This window comes from Vipera ursinii, assembly GCF_947247035.1.
Source record: "Vipera ursinii genome assembly, chromosome: 3".
NCBI lineage: Eukaryota > Metazoa > Chordata > Lepidosauria > Squamata > Viperidae > Vipera > Vipera ursinii.
Window position 1 is genome coordinate 58,930,291 of NC_139516.1, and position 16,632 is coordinate 58,946,922.

The window sequence follows — 16,632 nt, forward strand, 5'->3', positions numbered from 1 at the left end:
AAGACCAACAAGAAGTAATTTGATAGTAGTTAATCTACTTTCTCTGCACCTACGTTAGATAACTAAGGGCAGAAGCAGTGCTGTTATTGTGGTTTGTAATACTGGAATAACCTGCCTGATTGAAACACTGTCCAAAATAAGAGAGTCAAGTGGTGCCACTGCTGCCATTTAAGGTTTTCATTCACACTGAAGCAGTGTTTCTCAGCCTCAGCAACTTCCAAGAGGTGTGGACTTCAAACTTCCAGAAACCCCCATCAGCTAGCATGAAGATAAAGTCTATACCTCTTAAGGCTTCTGAACTTGAGAAAACGCTGCTTTAAAGCTGGTGGTATTTGAGCCGCAAACCAGCACCACTAGAAAACAACACAGATCTATCCTTGTTTTCCAGGGGCATTATAATAGATTAGGTTCTGAAATCATTAGCATTAATGCAACCAAAAGCATTTCATGGGAGTATGTGAAAGTACCACCCATCTGAAGAACATCAAGTTGAGGAAGATAATTCTTAGAACTTGCAAGGCAGCAAGGAAATTATTTCCCCTACAAAAGGTATATTGCTATATATAGCACAATAGATCTTTTGAATAGGCAATTTTGTCCTTTTACATAAGACTTTATGAAAATAAAAAGTCATTGTGTTGACTTGGAGAAAAATAATTTTCTGGCCATATTGAGTGAAGAAATTCTTAATTACAAACTAAGAATTTTAGGCTATGGAGAGCCTTGTGGCTACTTAACTGATTTAGGTTTTGTCAACTATTTTCTTTACCTGGCTTACTGTTTGAACTTTAAAATAAAAAATGCCTTTAAAATTCAGTACTAGAATATTTCCAAAGATTTATGAGCTACATAGTGTGGTGGGATGGAGGGTTTGTTGTCACTGTATGTTGGGGGGAGAGAGCACAGGGGGAGGCTCAGCTAATCTCAATGTACAAATGTTGTACTTTGACAATAAAGGTATATTATTTATTATTATTTATTATTATTTACATCTCTCAATTTAAGGACTTCTCTAAAATCAACTCACTTCTCAAGAAGTTTTCAATTTATTTCAACATTCTGAATAGAAAATCCAATTGCAAAATGAGTTTCCAAGAATAGTACACCAAATACCTGCTAAATGTTCAACTTGCTATTTCAATGTTGTCCTACGCCCTCAAATACACCAAATAGAATTGGACCATAGAATTAAAAGATAGAAGCACTTTCTTGTTAATCACCATACAGTAGGTAGGATTGCGGTGTTTTGCCAAGAAATCAGAAGTAAAAAAATCGCCGTGGGGGTGGGGGGGTAGGCAAATTGCGGCATCCAAAAATCCACCGTCTAGGTCAGGGGTAGGCAACCTCGGCTCTTTTATGACTCATGGACTTCAACTCCCAGAATTCCTGAGCCAGCCAAGCTTTTGGGGCCCGATCCTCCAAGGTCTTTAATCAGGGAGAAATCACACTGACTTGACCATGGGGCTGACAAGGGGGCTGCAGGTCGGCCTTTCACTAGGGCAGGGGTAGGCAACCTCGGCTCTTTTATGACTCATGGACGTCAACTCCCAGAATTCCTGAGCCAGTCAAGCTGGCTCAGGAATTCTGGGAGTTGACGTCCATGAGTCATAAAAGAGCCGAGGTTGCCTACCCCTGGTCTAGGTTTTTAACAAACACTATTGAATTTATATATGTAAACAAAACTTATGGCCGCCAACCTTCACACAGGTGATTCTGGGCGGCTTACAATATTAAGAAAAAAAAACCATATCCCCGCCCCGCATTAGAGGTAATACAAGACGTATTATACCAGGGGTCTTCAAACTCGGCCCTTTTATGACTCATGGACTTCAACTCCCAGAATTCCTCAGCCAGCTGGCTGAGGAATTCTGGGAGTTGAAGTCCATGAGTCATAAAAGGGCCGAGTTTGAAGACCCCTGTATTATACCATATATTACAGCACAAGAGTTGTTTCTCGGTGAAATCAACATTTCGGGATTTCCATCGAGTGAATCGAAGCTGTTCTTCCAAAGCGACCTGACCGGTTCCTTGACACCCGCCCATCCGCCCCTGCCTGCCTTCACCGTAACTTTACCGTAATTGCCTTCAAACCGCTAACCCGGCCTCCCCCGACTCTTCCTCCCCCCCCCATCAAGCCTTTCTCCGGACTTCTCCTCCCTCCCGCATCAGCGAGAGCGACGGAAGGATGGGACTCCGGAAGCGCTTTCGCTTCCTGGTGACACATTCCAAGCCACCTCAGCCGGAGGAGTCGGCGGCGGCTGGCTGTAGTCGTGGCCGGGTTCTTCCCCCCTCATTTCCCTTCCTTTTTTTTTCTTTTGTCCCGGCGGCGTATGTTTTGTCGTTGTCTCTTTGGAGCAAGCGCCGGTCGGGGAACTGCTTCGCTTCTTCGCTTCCACACTTTTGCCGCTCCTGCCTCCCTTTCAGCTCGCTTGCTGCTCCTCATGAAGCCGGTAGTTGTCTTCGTTCTCGGCGGGCCTGGAGCCGGAAAGGGAACCCAGTGTGCCCGCATTGTGGAGGTGAGGGACGGGAGAGCCCTTCGCTTTCTCTGCGTTTCAGCTCCTTACTACCAACTTCTAGCAGGCGGTGTGTTTCAAAGAGTGCCGGCAACTTGCTTCGTCGGAGGGTGAAGAATGACGGTTTGCGGTCCGGAAGGTTCTTAAGATTACTGTATTGCAAATGATCTGGGGTCGGAGCTGATGGGTTCAGCTACCCTGTCATAAACGGGTGCTCCAGAACGGTTACCAGAGTTTTAGTGACCTCTCTCTCTCTCTCTCTCCCTCTCTCTCTCTCTCTCTCTCTCTCTCTCCCTCCCTCCCTCCCTCTCTCTCTCTCTCCACCTCCCTCTCTCTCTCTCTCCCATTCCCTCTCTCTCTCTCCCCCTCCCTCCCTCTCTCTCTCCCCCTCCCCCCCTCTCTCCCTCCCTCCCTCCCTCTCTCTCTCTCCCCCTCCCTCCCTCTCTCTCTCTCTCCCCCTCCCTCTCTCTCTCTCTCTCCCCCTCCCTCCCTCCCTCCCTCCCTCTCTCTCTCTCTCCCCCTCCCTCCCTCTCTCTCTCTCTCTCCCCCTCCCTCCCTCTCTCTCTCTCTCTCCCCCTCCCTCCTCTCTCTCTCTCCCCCTCCCCCCCTCTCTCCCTCCCTCCCTCCCTCCCTCTCTCTCCCCCTCCCTCCCTCTCTCTCTCTCTCCCCCTCCCTCCCTCCCTCTCTCTCTCCCCCTCCCTCTCTCTCTCTCCCCCTCCCTCCCTCCCTCCCTCCCTATCTCTCTCTCTCTCCCCCTCCCTCCTCTCTCTCTCTCCCCCTCCCTCCTCTCTCTCTCTCCCCCTCCCCCCCTCTCTCTCTCCCCCTCCCTCTCTCTCTCTCTCTCTCTCTCTCTCTCCCCCTCCCTCCCTCTCTCTCTCTCTCCCTCCCTCCCTCCCTCCCTCTCTCTCTCTCTCTCTCTCTCTCTCCCCCTCCCTCCCTCTCTCTCTCTCTCCCCCTCCCTCTCTCTCTCTCTCTCTCTCTCCAGTACATTCAGAAAACTCAACTTTTAGGGAAATGTGAGGTAAATGGGGCAATATTACTTTTGATGCGTGCATTTTATTTTATTTTTTTACAAATTTTCTTGCATCTTTGTTGTTTCAATTCTTACGTATATTCAGTTCTCTCCTCCTCCTCTTGTAATGTTCTCCCTTTTTATATAAGCCCGCATTGAGGCTTGGATTAATAATGTTCAGATACCTTGACTCAGGAAACGCAGAAACTCTTGATTCTTATTCTGCGTGAGATTGCCTTGACTATACAGCCTTGGATCCTTTTTTTCCCTTCTAACTGGTTAGGGTTAGGCCAGGGGTAGGCAACCTCTGCTCTTTTATGACTCGTGGACTTCAACTCCCAGAATTCAGTGAGTCATAAAAGAGCCGAGGTTGCCTACCCCTGGGTTAGGCGAATAAATGAGAGGCTCAATATTGTTAGCAGCTGTGGTTTCTATCAGTCTTTCTAAAGTAATTCACCAACCTATGGATTGTTCGTATCTCAACAATGTACATTAAAGATGAAAAATTTTATTCATTCCCCAGCAAATAATAGTGCTAAAAACTTTTGGGGAAATGTGGATTGATAGTTTCATGTAGATTAAAAATTGAATCCTGAAGATACTAGACAATTACCTAAGCAAATCCAAATGTTTTCTAATGGCGCGTGAAAATGGCCTTTAATTTGTACACACGGGATGGTCCTTTGAGACTGAGATACTGTAGTCAATAAATGCTGTAGTAATAGCTCTTAGACATATGTACAGCTTCATAGTGCTTTGCTGCCCTCTCTAAGCGGGTTACAGAGTCAGCATACTGCCCCCAACAATCTGGGTCCTCATTTTACCAACCTTGGAAAGATAGAGGCTTTGGAGCTCAACCTTGAGTTGGTGAGAATCGAACTCCTGGACCGAGCAGCACGGAGTACTGCATTCTAACCACTGTGCCAACATGGCTCTTAGGGAGCCACCATCAATGCTATACTATAAATAAATAGCTGAATACATGTCAATAAAGGAAAAAATATTTCTAGCATTATTAGCAGTAAGAAGGTGACATACCTGTACTTTGTAACTATTTACATAATTTGAAAGAAGCATGGGGAAAGGTATTTTATGATCGGGGCAAGAGATATGGTAAGACTGGATTCATTCACAGATTGCTATAAGCCATAAAGTCCACCTTGACTTATGGAAACTTACTGGGTGACTCAGCCAGTTACCTTCTCTTAGCTCAGCCTACCTCTGAAGAGTGTGGTAGGAAAAAAAAACTGGAGGAGAAACTTCTATGCATATCGCCTTGAGTTAGAGGAAGCACAAGGCATACTGTAAATCTAATAAATGGAGTGGCTTTTGGCTTTGTGATGTAAATGCAACCAATTGTGATTTTTCTGCAGGTTATTGTTAAAATAATACAATAAGATGCAAAAATGTAAGATTAGCTTCAAAGCTTTGATGTGTGCCTAGTCCAGGAATACAATCTTCCATCAATTTGAGGGCTGCAGTAGGCTTTGTGTAACATATCAACACTCTCCTTTTAAAATATGTGGAACTGAAAACCATTCTGGGCTGGGTTTCAGGGTATTTAAATAACATAACTGCTGTAGCTCTTAGTTGTAATATTTGTTGGGAAATATGATACCAAGGTAAAGAAGAATATGGGGCCTTCCTTCAGAGGGTAAGAGGATTAAAAAAATATATGGTCTTTTCCTTTTCATTTAACTATATATTTGTTTGTTGCCTTATCTGAAGCAATATTATAAATCTGTGACATTGGTCTGACGTTAGGTACTGTTTTAATATTAACTTTTTAAAATTAGTATTTTTTCTAGGATTTTGTTTCATCTGGTAATTTACTAATTCTGCTTTAAACCTTTCAAGGGTATCATTTTAGCAGTTTAGTATTTGCACTTATTTTGGATTTTAGCTTTATATTTATTTATTTGCTTGCTTGCTTGCTGGTATCCTGCCTCTATTATTTTTACAAATAACTCAAGGCAGTGAACATATCCAACACACCTTCCCCCCTCCTCCTTTTTCTCATATTAGCAACCCTGTAAGGTGAGTTGTGCTGAGAGTGACCAGAGTAATTGGTCCAAGGTCACCCAACTGGCTTTCATAACTAGCGGTAGTAAAACTCCTGTTTTTTTTTTAGCCTGGCACTCTAACTAGGTTAACCACAAGGTTAACCACAAGGAAAAACCGGCTTTTCCTTTTTCCCCATATTATTCTTTGTATCTTGTAACTTTTTTATATTTATGTCACAATAAATTTGAAGGAGAACATCAGTTGATGGATATATACATATTCTTTACTTACAAATTCTTCTGGTTTTTATCAATAATTTCAAAATGTTTCCATTTTCAAAGAAATGTGATGGGGGGGGTGTGTGGAGGTGCCAGTGTCTGCATTTTATGTTTGCCTTTCTGTGAATCTTATATTGTGTAACTTCTAAATAGCTTACCGCAAATTGTTTTTGAAATATTCAAAGGAAATATATGAAGGAGAGTTGAAATGAGAGGTCCTCGGTGCTTTCCAAGCCTGGTTGTTTTCTTGCAGACTTTTCATTACCCAAAGTAGGTAACATCAGTGCTAGTAAGGAGTGGGATTTGCTCTCAGTTTATATTCAAGTGGCTTGCCCTATTAGTGTTGGTGGGGGGGTGTCTTAGAGGTTCTTTGGTTGGGCTGTTTACTGTTGGCTTGTTTGGCCAACCCAATACAGCACAATCAGCACAAGCCCTAAAAAGAATAACACTGCTATACATCAAGAACATCTCAGAAATCACCAACAGACACATGGAATCAGCATAGCACACAAGCCAACTAAAGCCCTTCAAAACATCTCAAGCAAACCAAAAGACCCGGCAACCCCAGAAGAAGAAAAACAAGAGTCATCTACAACATACAATGTAATGATTGCAACAACTACTATATGTAGGACAAAAAGGTAGAAGACTGGCGGAACACATCCATGAATGCCAACTAGCAATCTGAAGACATGATGAAAATTCTTTAATTTAACAACATATGGACAGACGTAACCATACTTTCAATTGGGAAAATGTGATCATCCTAGACCAAGCCAAAATTTAATTTAATTTAATTTAATTTATTAATATTTCTATACCGCCCTTCTCCCGAAGGACTCAGGGCGGTGTACAGGGCAAGAATAAAACACAAAGCTACAAAAATTAAAAAGTAATTAAATACATGCCCAACAATAAATACATTAATAAAACCCCAATAAAATGATAGTAAAACCCCACCAATCCCCCCTCAGGCCAGGCCGGCTTGTTCGAACAGGTATGTTTTCAGATCGCGGCGAAAGGAGCGAAGATCGGGCGCCGTCCGGAGCTCAACCGGTAACTGGTTCCATAGCTCCGGGGCGCCCACAGAGAAAGACCTCCCCCTGGGGGCCACCAATCTACATTCTCTGACCGGTGGCACCCTGAGGAGGCCCTCTCTGTGGGAACGCACAGGGCGGAGGGAAGTTGACGGCAGCAGGTGTTCCCTGAGGTACTCCGGACCCCTGCCATGTAGGGCTTTAAACACCATGACTAGTACCTTGAATCTCACCCGGAAGACAACTGGCAACCAATGCAGCTCACGGAGCAGAGGTGTAACATGGGAGTATCGGGAAACTCCCAACACAACTCTCGCGGCTGCATTCTGTGCCAGTTGGAGCTTCCGGGTGGTCCTCAAGGGCAGCCCCATGTAGAGAGCGTTGCAGTAGTCTAGTCGAGAGGTCACGAGCGCGTGAGTGACTGTGCATAGATCATCCCGGCTTAGATAGGGCCGCAACTGGCGCACCAGGCGAACCTGGGCGAAAGCCCCCCTAGTCACAGCTCCTATGTGGTCTTCCAGAGTGAGCCGTGAATCTAGGAGGACTCCCAAGTTGCGAGCCCTATCTACGGGGGGTAATAATTCGCCCCCCATAGAAAGAGATGGAATGTCCGAATAAACCCGGGATGAAGGTATGCAAAGCCACTCGGTCTTGTCGGGGTTGAGTTGAAGTCTGTTCCTCCCCATCCAGACCCGAACCGCCTCCAGGCAACGGGACATCACGGTGAGGGCATGCTAGGGAATTTCTAGAAGCCTGGCTCTCTGGCAAATTAGTCATCAATAGACACATAGACATAAACAATATCTATAAACTATGCAAAAGAGACAACCAGCAAGCCAAAAGGGAACAAAAAGACCTAAGCACCTCTCCACCAGCAATTAGCACCCAGATGAACATAGATTAACTCCAAGATTAACATTAAACCAACAATCAAATAATACCCCAATCAAGAAGCTGCCAAACAAGCCAGCAGTAAACAGCCCAACCAAAGAATCTCGGAGATCATCCCATGGCAAACATTGAGCTTGCCATATTTTTATCTTGTATATTTTATTGATTCTATTGTGCTTTCTTTGTTATGAATCAGCCAGAGCTGTTGAGAGTTGAGCAGCCTACAAATTTAATGAACAAATTTAATGAATTGGTCACATAGCCACCCAGATGTTTAGACTGGATTTGGCATTTTGTCCACTTACTGAGTTTTTCCCAAGGATAGAAAGATGTTCTTTAATCGGATTAAAGGTATTATTGCAGGATGTAAGCTATTCCAAGTAAAGCTGGGTTTTGCAATTTACTTATGGTGATCTTGTCATTGCTGAAGGTGTTGAAGTGGTGCTGCAGATGTTTTGGAATTGCATCAATGCATCTATTGCTATTGATACTATATTTGCTTTCTTTTGCCACATTCGTTCTACTTTTATTTTCAGGTCTTCATATTTTGTGATTTTCTCCAGTTCTTTCTGTCCTATTCTTCTTCTGCTGTCTCCAGGTATTGCAATATCCAATATGCAGATTATTTTTCTTATTGACAGTTATTAAGTCTAGAGTGTTATGTGTCAGGTACTTGTCTTTTTCAAATTCTAAAGTTCTAAAGCATTTCAGCTTCTACATTTTCTACATTTCGTCTATTTTATGGTCTCACCAGCACTTGCTTGCAGGCAAAGAGTATTTCTTGCATCGTTGGTATTTTTTCATGGTGTTGTTTGTAGTCGGTCTGTGGAATTTTCTTGCAGTAGTTAATTAGATGGTCCACTATTTCTTCACCTTTTTTGAAGAGACAGAATTTGCTGTGTGCTGCTATCTTCTTAATTCTGGCTTTGTATGCATTTGTTCCTAAGGCTTGGTCTTGTACTGTCAGAATAAACCCCTCTGTGTCTTTCTTCAGTTTTTCTGCTCTTAGCCAGTGCAAGGTCCTGTTGTTATCTGTTTTGTCAGGTGGTTTTATCATTATTATTATGGTTGATTGAATAGTCAGGCAAGTGTTTAGATTAGATTTGGCATTTTATCTATTATTATTATTATTATTATTATTATTATTATTATTATTATTATTATTATTATTATTATTATTATTATTATTATTCAGATGTGAGCAACCTGACAGTGAGACTACTAATACAAACATTGTAACATTGATAGGAAAAATGAACAAAAATACAGACATGCTATTGGTTGTTCACATTAATTTTCTCATCTTACAATTTATATAGCCACCCATCTCATATAAATGAATTTGGGTGGCATGCAAAAGTTAAAATCGAACAGTAAAATGAAATCAGCTATCCAAACCACAGATGTTTTGAGATCAAAGAAATCATTCCCAAATTATAACTAAAAAGAACAGTAATAAAACCAATAAATCAGCACAGCTCGCTTAGTGTCCTCGCCCAAATATTTTAGACAACAGCCAGGTCTTTATTAATATTATGTAAAGAAAATGCACGTATCTAATTGACACTTTATGTGGATTTAATTTAATTATGGTTTCTTTCCTTTAGAAATATGGTTATACTCATCTTTCTGCGGGTGACCTCCTTCGAGATGAGAGAAAAAGACCAGGCTCTCAGTATGGAGAACTTATTGAAAATTATATTAAGGATGGGAAGATTGTACCTGTAGAAATAACAATCAGCTTGTTAAAGAGGGTAAGTTTAATTCAATTTCCCATATAAATTTAAAACAAAACATTAAGGTATTTATGTACTTTAATTTGACTTTTAGTAGTAAAATACCATATATGACAGATGGATTGCACTTTTCATGAAATAATACTTGAATAGATAACTCAAAATAATTTCATTAGATATTGCCAGGCCCAAGAACCAAGAAACATATGTGGTGATTCTTCCAAGCAAAGTTCTTTATTGCTCCATACTTACAGATAGAACCTTGCCAAACTGAAGCACTCTACTATCTATAACAAGCATATATTCTGAGAAGTATTAGGGAGAGTCTGTTTTCACGCTCTTTGTTTCACACAAACTATCTGGACTGAGCTGCCTCTTATTTCTCTGGAATGCATCCCCTTCCTCTCGAGAATCCAACCTATTACATTTCATCACAGATATGTGTTACTTCTCTTTTCATGATGAAGACAACATTGTGGGCTGAAGCCCTCTATTGCAGTGACATGTGTACCTCCTCTGATATACTTTGACCTAAAGTAGACCTGAAGTGTACTATGTTTTGTAAACTGAATCTTTCCAGTTTCTCCAAATGAAAAAATCCTAAACTACAGAAGAGGCAGTAGTTTCATGAAGGACAGATTATCTTCTTGTCTTCTAACCAAATAGAGATATAATCAATACATTTGACAAAGAGAGACAATAAAGCAATATTCAAAAACAGTTGAATAAGTTTTGTACTTTGGTAGTTTTGGTGATTACGGAGCATAAAAAGAAAAATCTAAAATTTCATTTGCAATTCAACATAATTCCTTAATTCCTGTATTTCTTGAAGAGTTATTTTCCTTGGAATATGCAAAGATATATTTCTGTTCATTGTAGTCAAAGTTCCTCAGAGAATGTCATCTTTGTAAATCTAGGATTACCAAAACTGGGACACACCAGAGTGTGAAAAGCCCCCAAATGCATCAAAGAGTTATCATAGTGGTTGTCACGCTTTTTGCCACCCAGATTTGGAAACCATATTTGGCCCCACCCTTAAAGTAACACTACATTTTTTGAAACCTGGCAGATGTTATTCAAGCAGAAGTATCCTTATCATTCCAAATAGAACTGTTTTATTGATTGCATATATTATTGTCTCATGTCATGTTTTAATCTGAGATATTATTCTATAGGCTATGGATGAAACTATGGCAGCTAACTCTCAGAGGAATAAATTCCTAATTGATGGATTTCCCAGAAATGAAGATAATCTTCAGGGCTGGAACAAAACAATGGATGGAAAAGTGGATGTATCTTTTGTTCTCTTTTTTGACTGTGATAATGAGGTAACACTAATACATTTCCTCTTATACAGAACAAATAAAGACTATTAGGTTTGTCACCTACATATTGCACATCAGGATTTAAGTTAGTTAATATTCAATTGTCTTGTTATTTTTCCCCAGGATGTCTATGTAATTGTTTGGCAAGCTGAAAAATATTATGTTCTCCTGGAGTAATTGTTGTACCAGAGATGAGTTGTAAAAGAGATATTATCTTTTTGCATCAAATAATAGTATAAAGAAGTCAGTTCTAGATTGAAATATTGTGTTATGGCAAAAAAATCAATTTTATAGTTCCATTTCATGTTTCCCTTTGATTGCTTCATTTTTTTTCTTTACAATTTTCTTCGTTTGGGGTCAGAATCTTATATAAATATAGCTTTCACCCTTGCACATAATTCAGAATTGTTCACAATTCCTGCTATAAATGAACTTCTCCTAACTATAAATGAATCTTGGACTGGTTTATGTAGACAATTTGCTAATTTTTTACTCTTCTGCCTGATATGATTAATAAAACAGAGACAATTTGCAGTATGATTCACAAATGCAAGATAGCCAGTCATCTTTCTCAGACAAGCCTAAATCACAAAACGAGTTATTTATGTATACATTTTGTCTTTGTTTCCATTTGGCATTCCTATTTATTGGGAGGAGTATGTCCATATTTATTCACTGTACACTGACTATACAGTATTATTCAAAATAAACCAAATGACTATATTATTCAAAATAGACCAAATGAAAGGAGATAATTTACACTGTTTCAGAGAAGGCTTAAGGTTCCAACCAGGTTTGGCTTGGCTTTGTCCAAAGTAAATGCACATCATTTTTAACAAATAAAGCCTCAATTTTTATCACAGCGATAGCTTTTAAAGCAGATAAATAGAAAGTTATTTTGGTCATTGACCAATAACAATACAGTCAATAAAATGCACAACAAGAACTCTTAGCAACCATTTGTGAGCGAAGTTTATACATAATGTACTTAAATTTTGTTACTTTTAGAGAAAAAAATATCTTAATTTAACAGATAGTGCAGATAAGAGCTATCCGAGTGCCACACAAATTTAAATAAAAGAGGGGTAATAAACTGGTGACAAATGACCCTGTAGAGCTGGCATTACAGAACAACATGGATACTATTTTGTTGTCGATGTGCAGAATGACAAACAGGATAAATACTCCGCATAAACCATTAGGCAATCTCACATATCTCAGATTTAAGTTTTGCATGTAAAATGTTTAATGTAGAACTTTAATCTCCATTTTTATTTTTCTTTAAGATATGTATTAATCGTTGTCTTGAAAGAGGAAAGAGCAGCGGCAGAAGTGATGACAACAGGGAAAGTTTGGAGAAAAGGTACAGTGTGCAAAACAGAATTTTACTATTTTGTTTTTTTTATGTTTTTCAATTAAATGATTTATTCTTACTTTATTTATTTTTATCTTAGACTTCATACATATCTAGAGTCTACTAAGCCCATAATAGACCTCTATGAGACAAAGGGCAAAGTTAGGAAAGTGGATGCCTCCAAATCTGTTGATGAAGTAAGTTGTAAAAAAAAAGTTTGGGATTAAATTGCTTAATGTTTTATATAAAATTGCTCCTGTGGTTTTGTATGTTTCCAATATCTGCTTTTCTTGTATATCAAGTAAAAGTTAATTAATTTTGTGTCGGCCTTAAAAAGATCCTATCAGTTCAATAATATATTCTTTTTTGCGATCATTGATTTAAAATGGCATGTTATTAAAAATTCAATATGTTGTGCAATATTTCTTGAGGCTTTCATACATGCACAGGATAATATATTCTTAGTAGAAAACAGCAACTTAAAGCAGCATAAAGTATGCTTTTAAAACACAGGTGTTGAAATCTTCATTAAACACACAAATAATGGCAAAGAGTAAAAGTATGAATAGTAGCTTCCCCAACCTGGGTAGCCTTCAGATGTGTGGAATCCACCACCATTACTGAAAATTCTGTGGCCCCTTGTAAGTGATGATATACAAGAGAAGGACAAATTGCTCATGATATCTAATGAAAGAGCTTTGGTAGCTAAAAGTTGGAAAGAGTTCATGCGATCTGATTCCAAAATCATAGCTTCTTACAGCACAAATTCCAAAATTTGAATAATTTGTTCATAGAGAAGACAATTGATAAGGGTGAAGATATTCTGCCTCCGTGTGATTGACGGATGCAATTATTGATGAATAAAAGGCTAGTAGGTTTTGTTTCATCCATGTTTATGCCTTTTAAAAACTTGAAAGCATACTTTTCTGTTTGTCTTTGAATCAGTTTCAAAGTTTTCTTGGCAACATTTTCAGAATAGTTTTGCCACTTCCTGCTTCCTAAACAAATAGTGACTAGTCCAAAGATATCCAGGAGGCTTTGGGATTGGAACTCATGGTCTCCAGCTTCTAGTCTGGTTCCTTTAACACTATACCCCCAAATGGCTATTTTAAACACATTAGGGGTGTGTGTGTGTGTGTGTGTGTATTTGTGTGTTTTTTTATTGTCTACTTTTTAAGTGTTTTAGAAACATTGCAATGTATGTGTATTTTTAAATCTGACCAGAGAGATTCAAGTTATTGGCTCACAGAAACATAGTAAATACAAACATACTTCTATAAAGTGTCTATTCTTCACATTAACAATTTTTTAAAAGAAGAAATAAAGTGTTTCTAAAACACAAAACTGCTCTGGAATTTGAGTGCAAGTTGTTCTGGCCAGAGACCAATAAAATGCCATTATTCTATTTTAATAAACACTTCTTGCCGTGCATTTCTTCAGCCAATGTACAATATAACATCTGCTGTCAGTTTTTCTTTATTTGAACAAAGTGGGACAGGGCTTCCAAACTAAACCCACCATTGCTTTAAAGTTTGCTTTGAAAGTTATTCCCCAACTATCTTATGCTGGTTGTTATGCCAGTCCAGTACTTAGTAATGGAAGACTAAGTGTAATGTGCAGAGTGAGTGGAAGAATCAAAGAACTGAATTCAGAATTGCTTGCTCTGTGAACTCTATCTATATGCTGCTCATTTTTCACAATGTATCCTGTGTTCTTATTGCTATTATATACAAACATTGTTTCATAATATGTCTTTCAGGTTTTTGGAAAAGTGGTGAACATCTTTGAAAAAGAAGGTTAGCTTTTTCCTCGAACACCCTTCCAAAATGCTTGAATTTTGTTTTAAGAGCTACTACTATAGTCCATTTTATAATAGTAATGAAATACGCCTCTTAAAATATGTGTGTTTAAAATAATTTTTAAAATTATTATTTCAAACAGCATATAAAATATGATGGAAGTGGCTCATTAAAATATCGACATTGAAACTGACTTGAAGTTAGGAAAGTATCTTAATTTTAGGAAAAAAAACTAATAATCAAATAGCAAACACACTCTTTCTGGAAAGCATGCTTTTTCCTTGTTGCCAAAAAACATGTTTTTTAAGAGTCCCACAAACTGAAAATGTAAATATGAATGAGAGGGCCCATTTAGTTTCTTGATAGTTTTGTACCAAATATAGGAACTTGTATGAGGAAGTTTTATTTTGTACTGCTTTAAAATAAATACATATTTGCTGTTTTCAAGAAGGAAGGTTCAGTTTAAATATAGCATACTTTCTGATTTCATACTTTTTGCTTAAAGGATTGCTAGGAAATGAAAAAGAATTAGTTAAGACAGAGATCTTCAAACTCGGTCCTTTTATGACTCATGGACTTCAACTCCCAGAATTCCTCAGCCAGGCATGCTGGCTGACGAATTCTGGGAGTTGAAGTCCATGAGTCATAAAAGGACCGAGTTTGAAGACCCCTGAGTTAAGACCTCTGGAAAAGTGGTGATTTAACCCACAGAATGGAAACTTCCTGTGTGTTTGGGGAGTGGCTCTTTTGCAAAACTGATTGGGATGCTGCAATATGAGGATCATAGAGACTAATAGACAGCCCAGACCCAACACTTGGGTTGGGTTTAACAGAAATGGTTCATACAGATCACAGGGAGACACAGGTATATGAAGTCTCATTATTTCGGTGGGGTGTAAATGTGACTTTCTGAGATAGGCTACTACAAACCAATGTGTTTAGGTATGTTAAAGATTGAATTTGCAGATTATGAGGTGCCATTTATTTGTACATGTGTTTACTGGTTATATAGGCATTGAGCATTTGTGATACTCAAAGACTAGGTAGAATTTTGCAATCTGATGTTTGAGGACAGCTAGTATATCAACATTCTTCTGCCACATATTTTGTTGCATGATAAACGATGAGGAATTTTGTAACAAAATTGCTTATTTATTCTGTAAGTTGAAGTGTTTGGGGATGGCTGGAGGAAACTATTCTTATGACTGTTTTATCCTGATAATTTTGCATAACTTGAAGATTTTGTTCAATTATTCTTTTGATATAATTTGACCAATGTAAATGATACCTTTTATTTTTTAATTCAATGTATGTGTTTAATGCTGTACTGGTAGGAGAAATGAATTTTAAATAAATAATTGCCTATAAAACATACAATTTGTATGCTTCCTCATTTGTTGTGATTGCATCTTTAAAGTTTACATTTTGTGTGTAAGAAGACACAACTGTATATTTGGGGTGGGTGTTTCCTTCAGTTTTTATATTTATATTTAGGTTCCTTTCAAACAGAGATAGATTGAGCAAATCAAGCCAAAGTTGTCACTTCTCAATGTGCAGATCTGCATTGGCTACCAATTGTCTTTCAGGCACAATTCAAACACACTATGCAAAGACCCAGCTGTCTTGAAAAAGCTCTAATGCTAGGAAAAATAGAAGGAAAGAGCGGCAGCAGTAAGGTGGATGGACTCAGTTATGTGGCATTGAGTGTACCATTGGGACCCATGAAAGAACAGATTAGGGACAAATCTTCGTGGAGAAAGTCTATATGATCACTAGTAGTTGAAAATAATTTGATGGCTCATAATTTGATGGCTCAATTTCTAGGTATAAAAAGTGTCAATGAACTTTTTAAGGAAAATATAGTAAAATATCTCTAGGGAAAGAGAAATCACCCCTTTTCCTGTATATAGCCTTGTAGGAGAAAAATATTAATTGGTAGAGCAGCATGCTGTAACTTTTTAAAAAAGGCATGACTATTGCAAACTTGGATCAAAATGAAGTGTGCTTGCTCTCTACTTGCTGCTGTTGGCCACAAGGAGGAGTACTTGCTTCGTATTGAATGGACTAAGCTGGTAAAAGAAAAACCTTATGTTCTTAGTGTTCATGTCCCATGGAAATAACATATAAATGCTCACTATCCCATAGAAGTAATATAATTTAAAACAGAAACTTCATAAGCAAGAATATGTTATACTTCTGGGATCAGATGCCTCTTTGATAAAATGGGTTCCTTTGATGTAAATTGGCTGCATCCAAATGATGAATAGTGAGAGTTGAAATCTCCAACTGGCCCTGTCAGCTGAACCTTATGCTATTTATAATCATTACATTTTAAAGAGTCATCCTAAGGACACTATACTGCATTTTTCAGAAATGAATTGCAATATTTGAAGATGTAATTGGCATCAGGCAACAATAAATGCAGTGTGAAAAACATTCATCATAGGAATTGCTACTGTTTAGTGTCTAGTAGAATATCTGCCACTTCATTGGCAAATTTCTTTCCTGTGCTGTGAACTTTATTCGGCCTTAAGTAAGCTTAATATATACTCATTATCTATCTCCAGAAATATTAGTAGTCTAGTAGTCTATGTCACTAAGGCTCTGGGGTTCTCTCTATGTGCAGTTCCTGAGTTTGGCAATCTGAGACATTGGCACAAAGTGTTATCAGCAAAAGGCTTTT

General features: G+C 38.7%; 1 protein-coding gene across 2 annotated transcripts; it reads left to right on the forward strand.

Moving 5' to 3' along the window:
• Window positions 1–2,087: 2,087 nt before the first annotated feature.
• CMPK1 (cytidine/uridine monophosphate kinase 1) lies at window positions 2,088–15,317 on the forward strand. Of its 2 annotated transcripts, none has more exons than XM_083359625.1 (6): window positions 2,088–2,623; window positions 9,343–9,489; window positions 10,647–10,799; window positions 12,083–12,159; window positions 12,251–12,347; window positions 13,910–15,317. In XM_083359625.1, exons 1-6 carry the CDS (start codon window positions 2,186–2,188, stop codon window positions 13,949–13,951), a joined length of 954 nt encoding a protein of 317 aa, XP_083215751.1. In that variant the 5' UTR covers window positions 2,088–2,185; the 3' UTR covers window positions 13,952–15,317. The 2 variants fall into 2 exon arrangements, with proteins under 2 accessions (XP_083215751.1, XP_083215752.1); XM_083359626.1 differs by having other exon boundaries at window positions 2,230–2,516.
• Window positions 15,318–16,632: the final 1,315 nt, after the last annotated feature.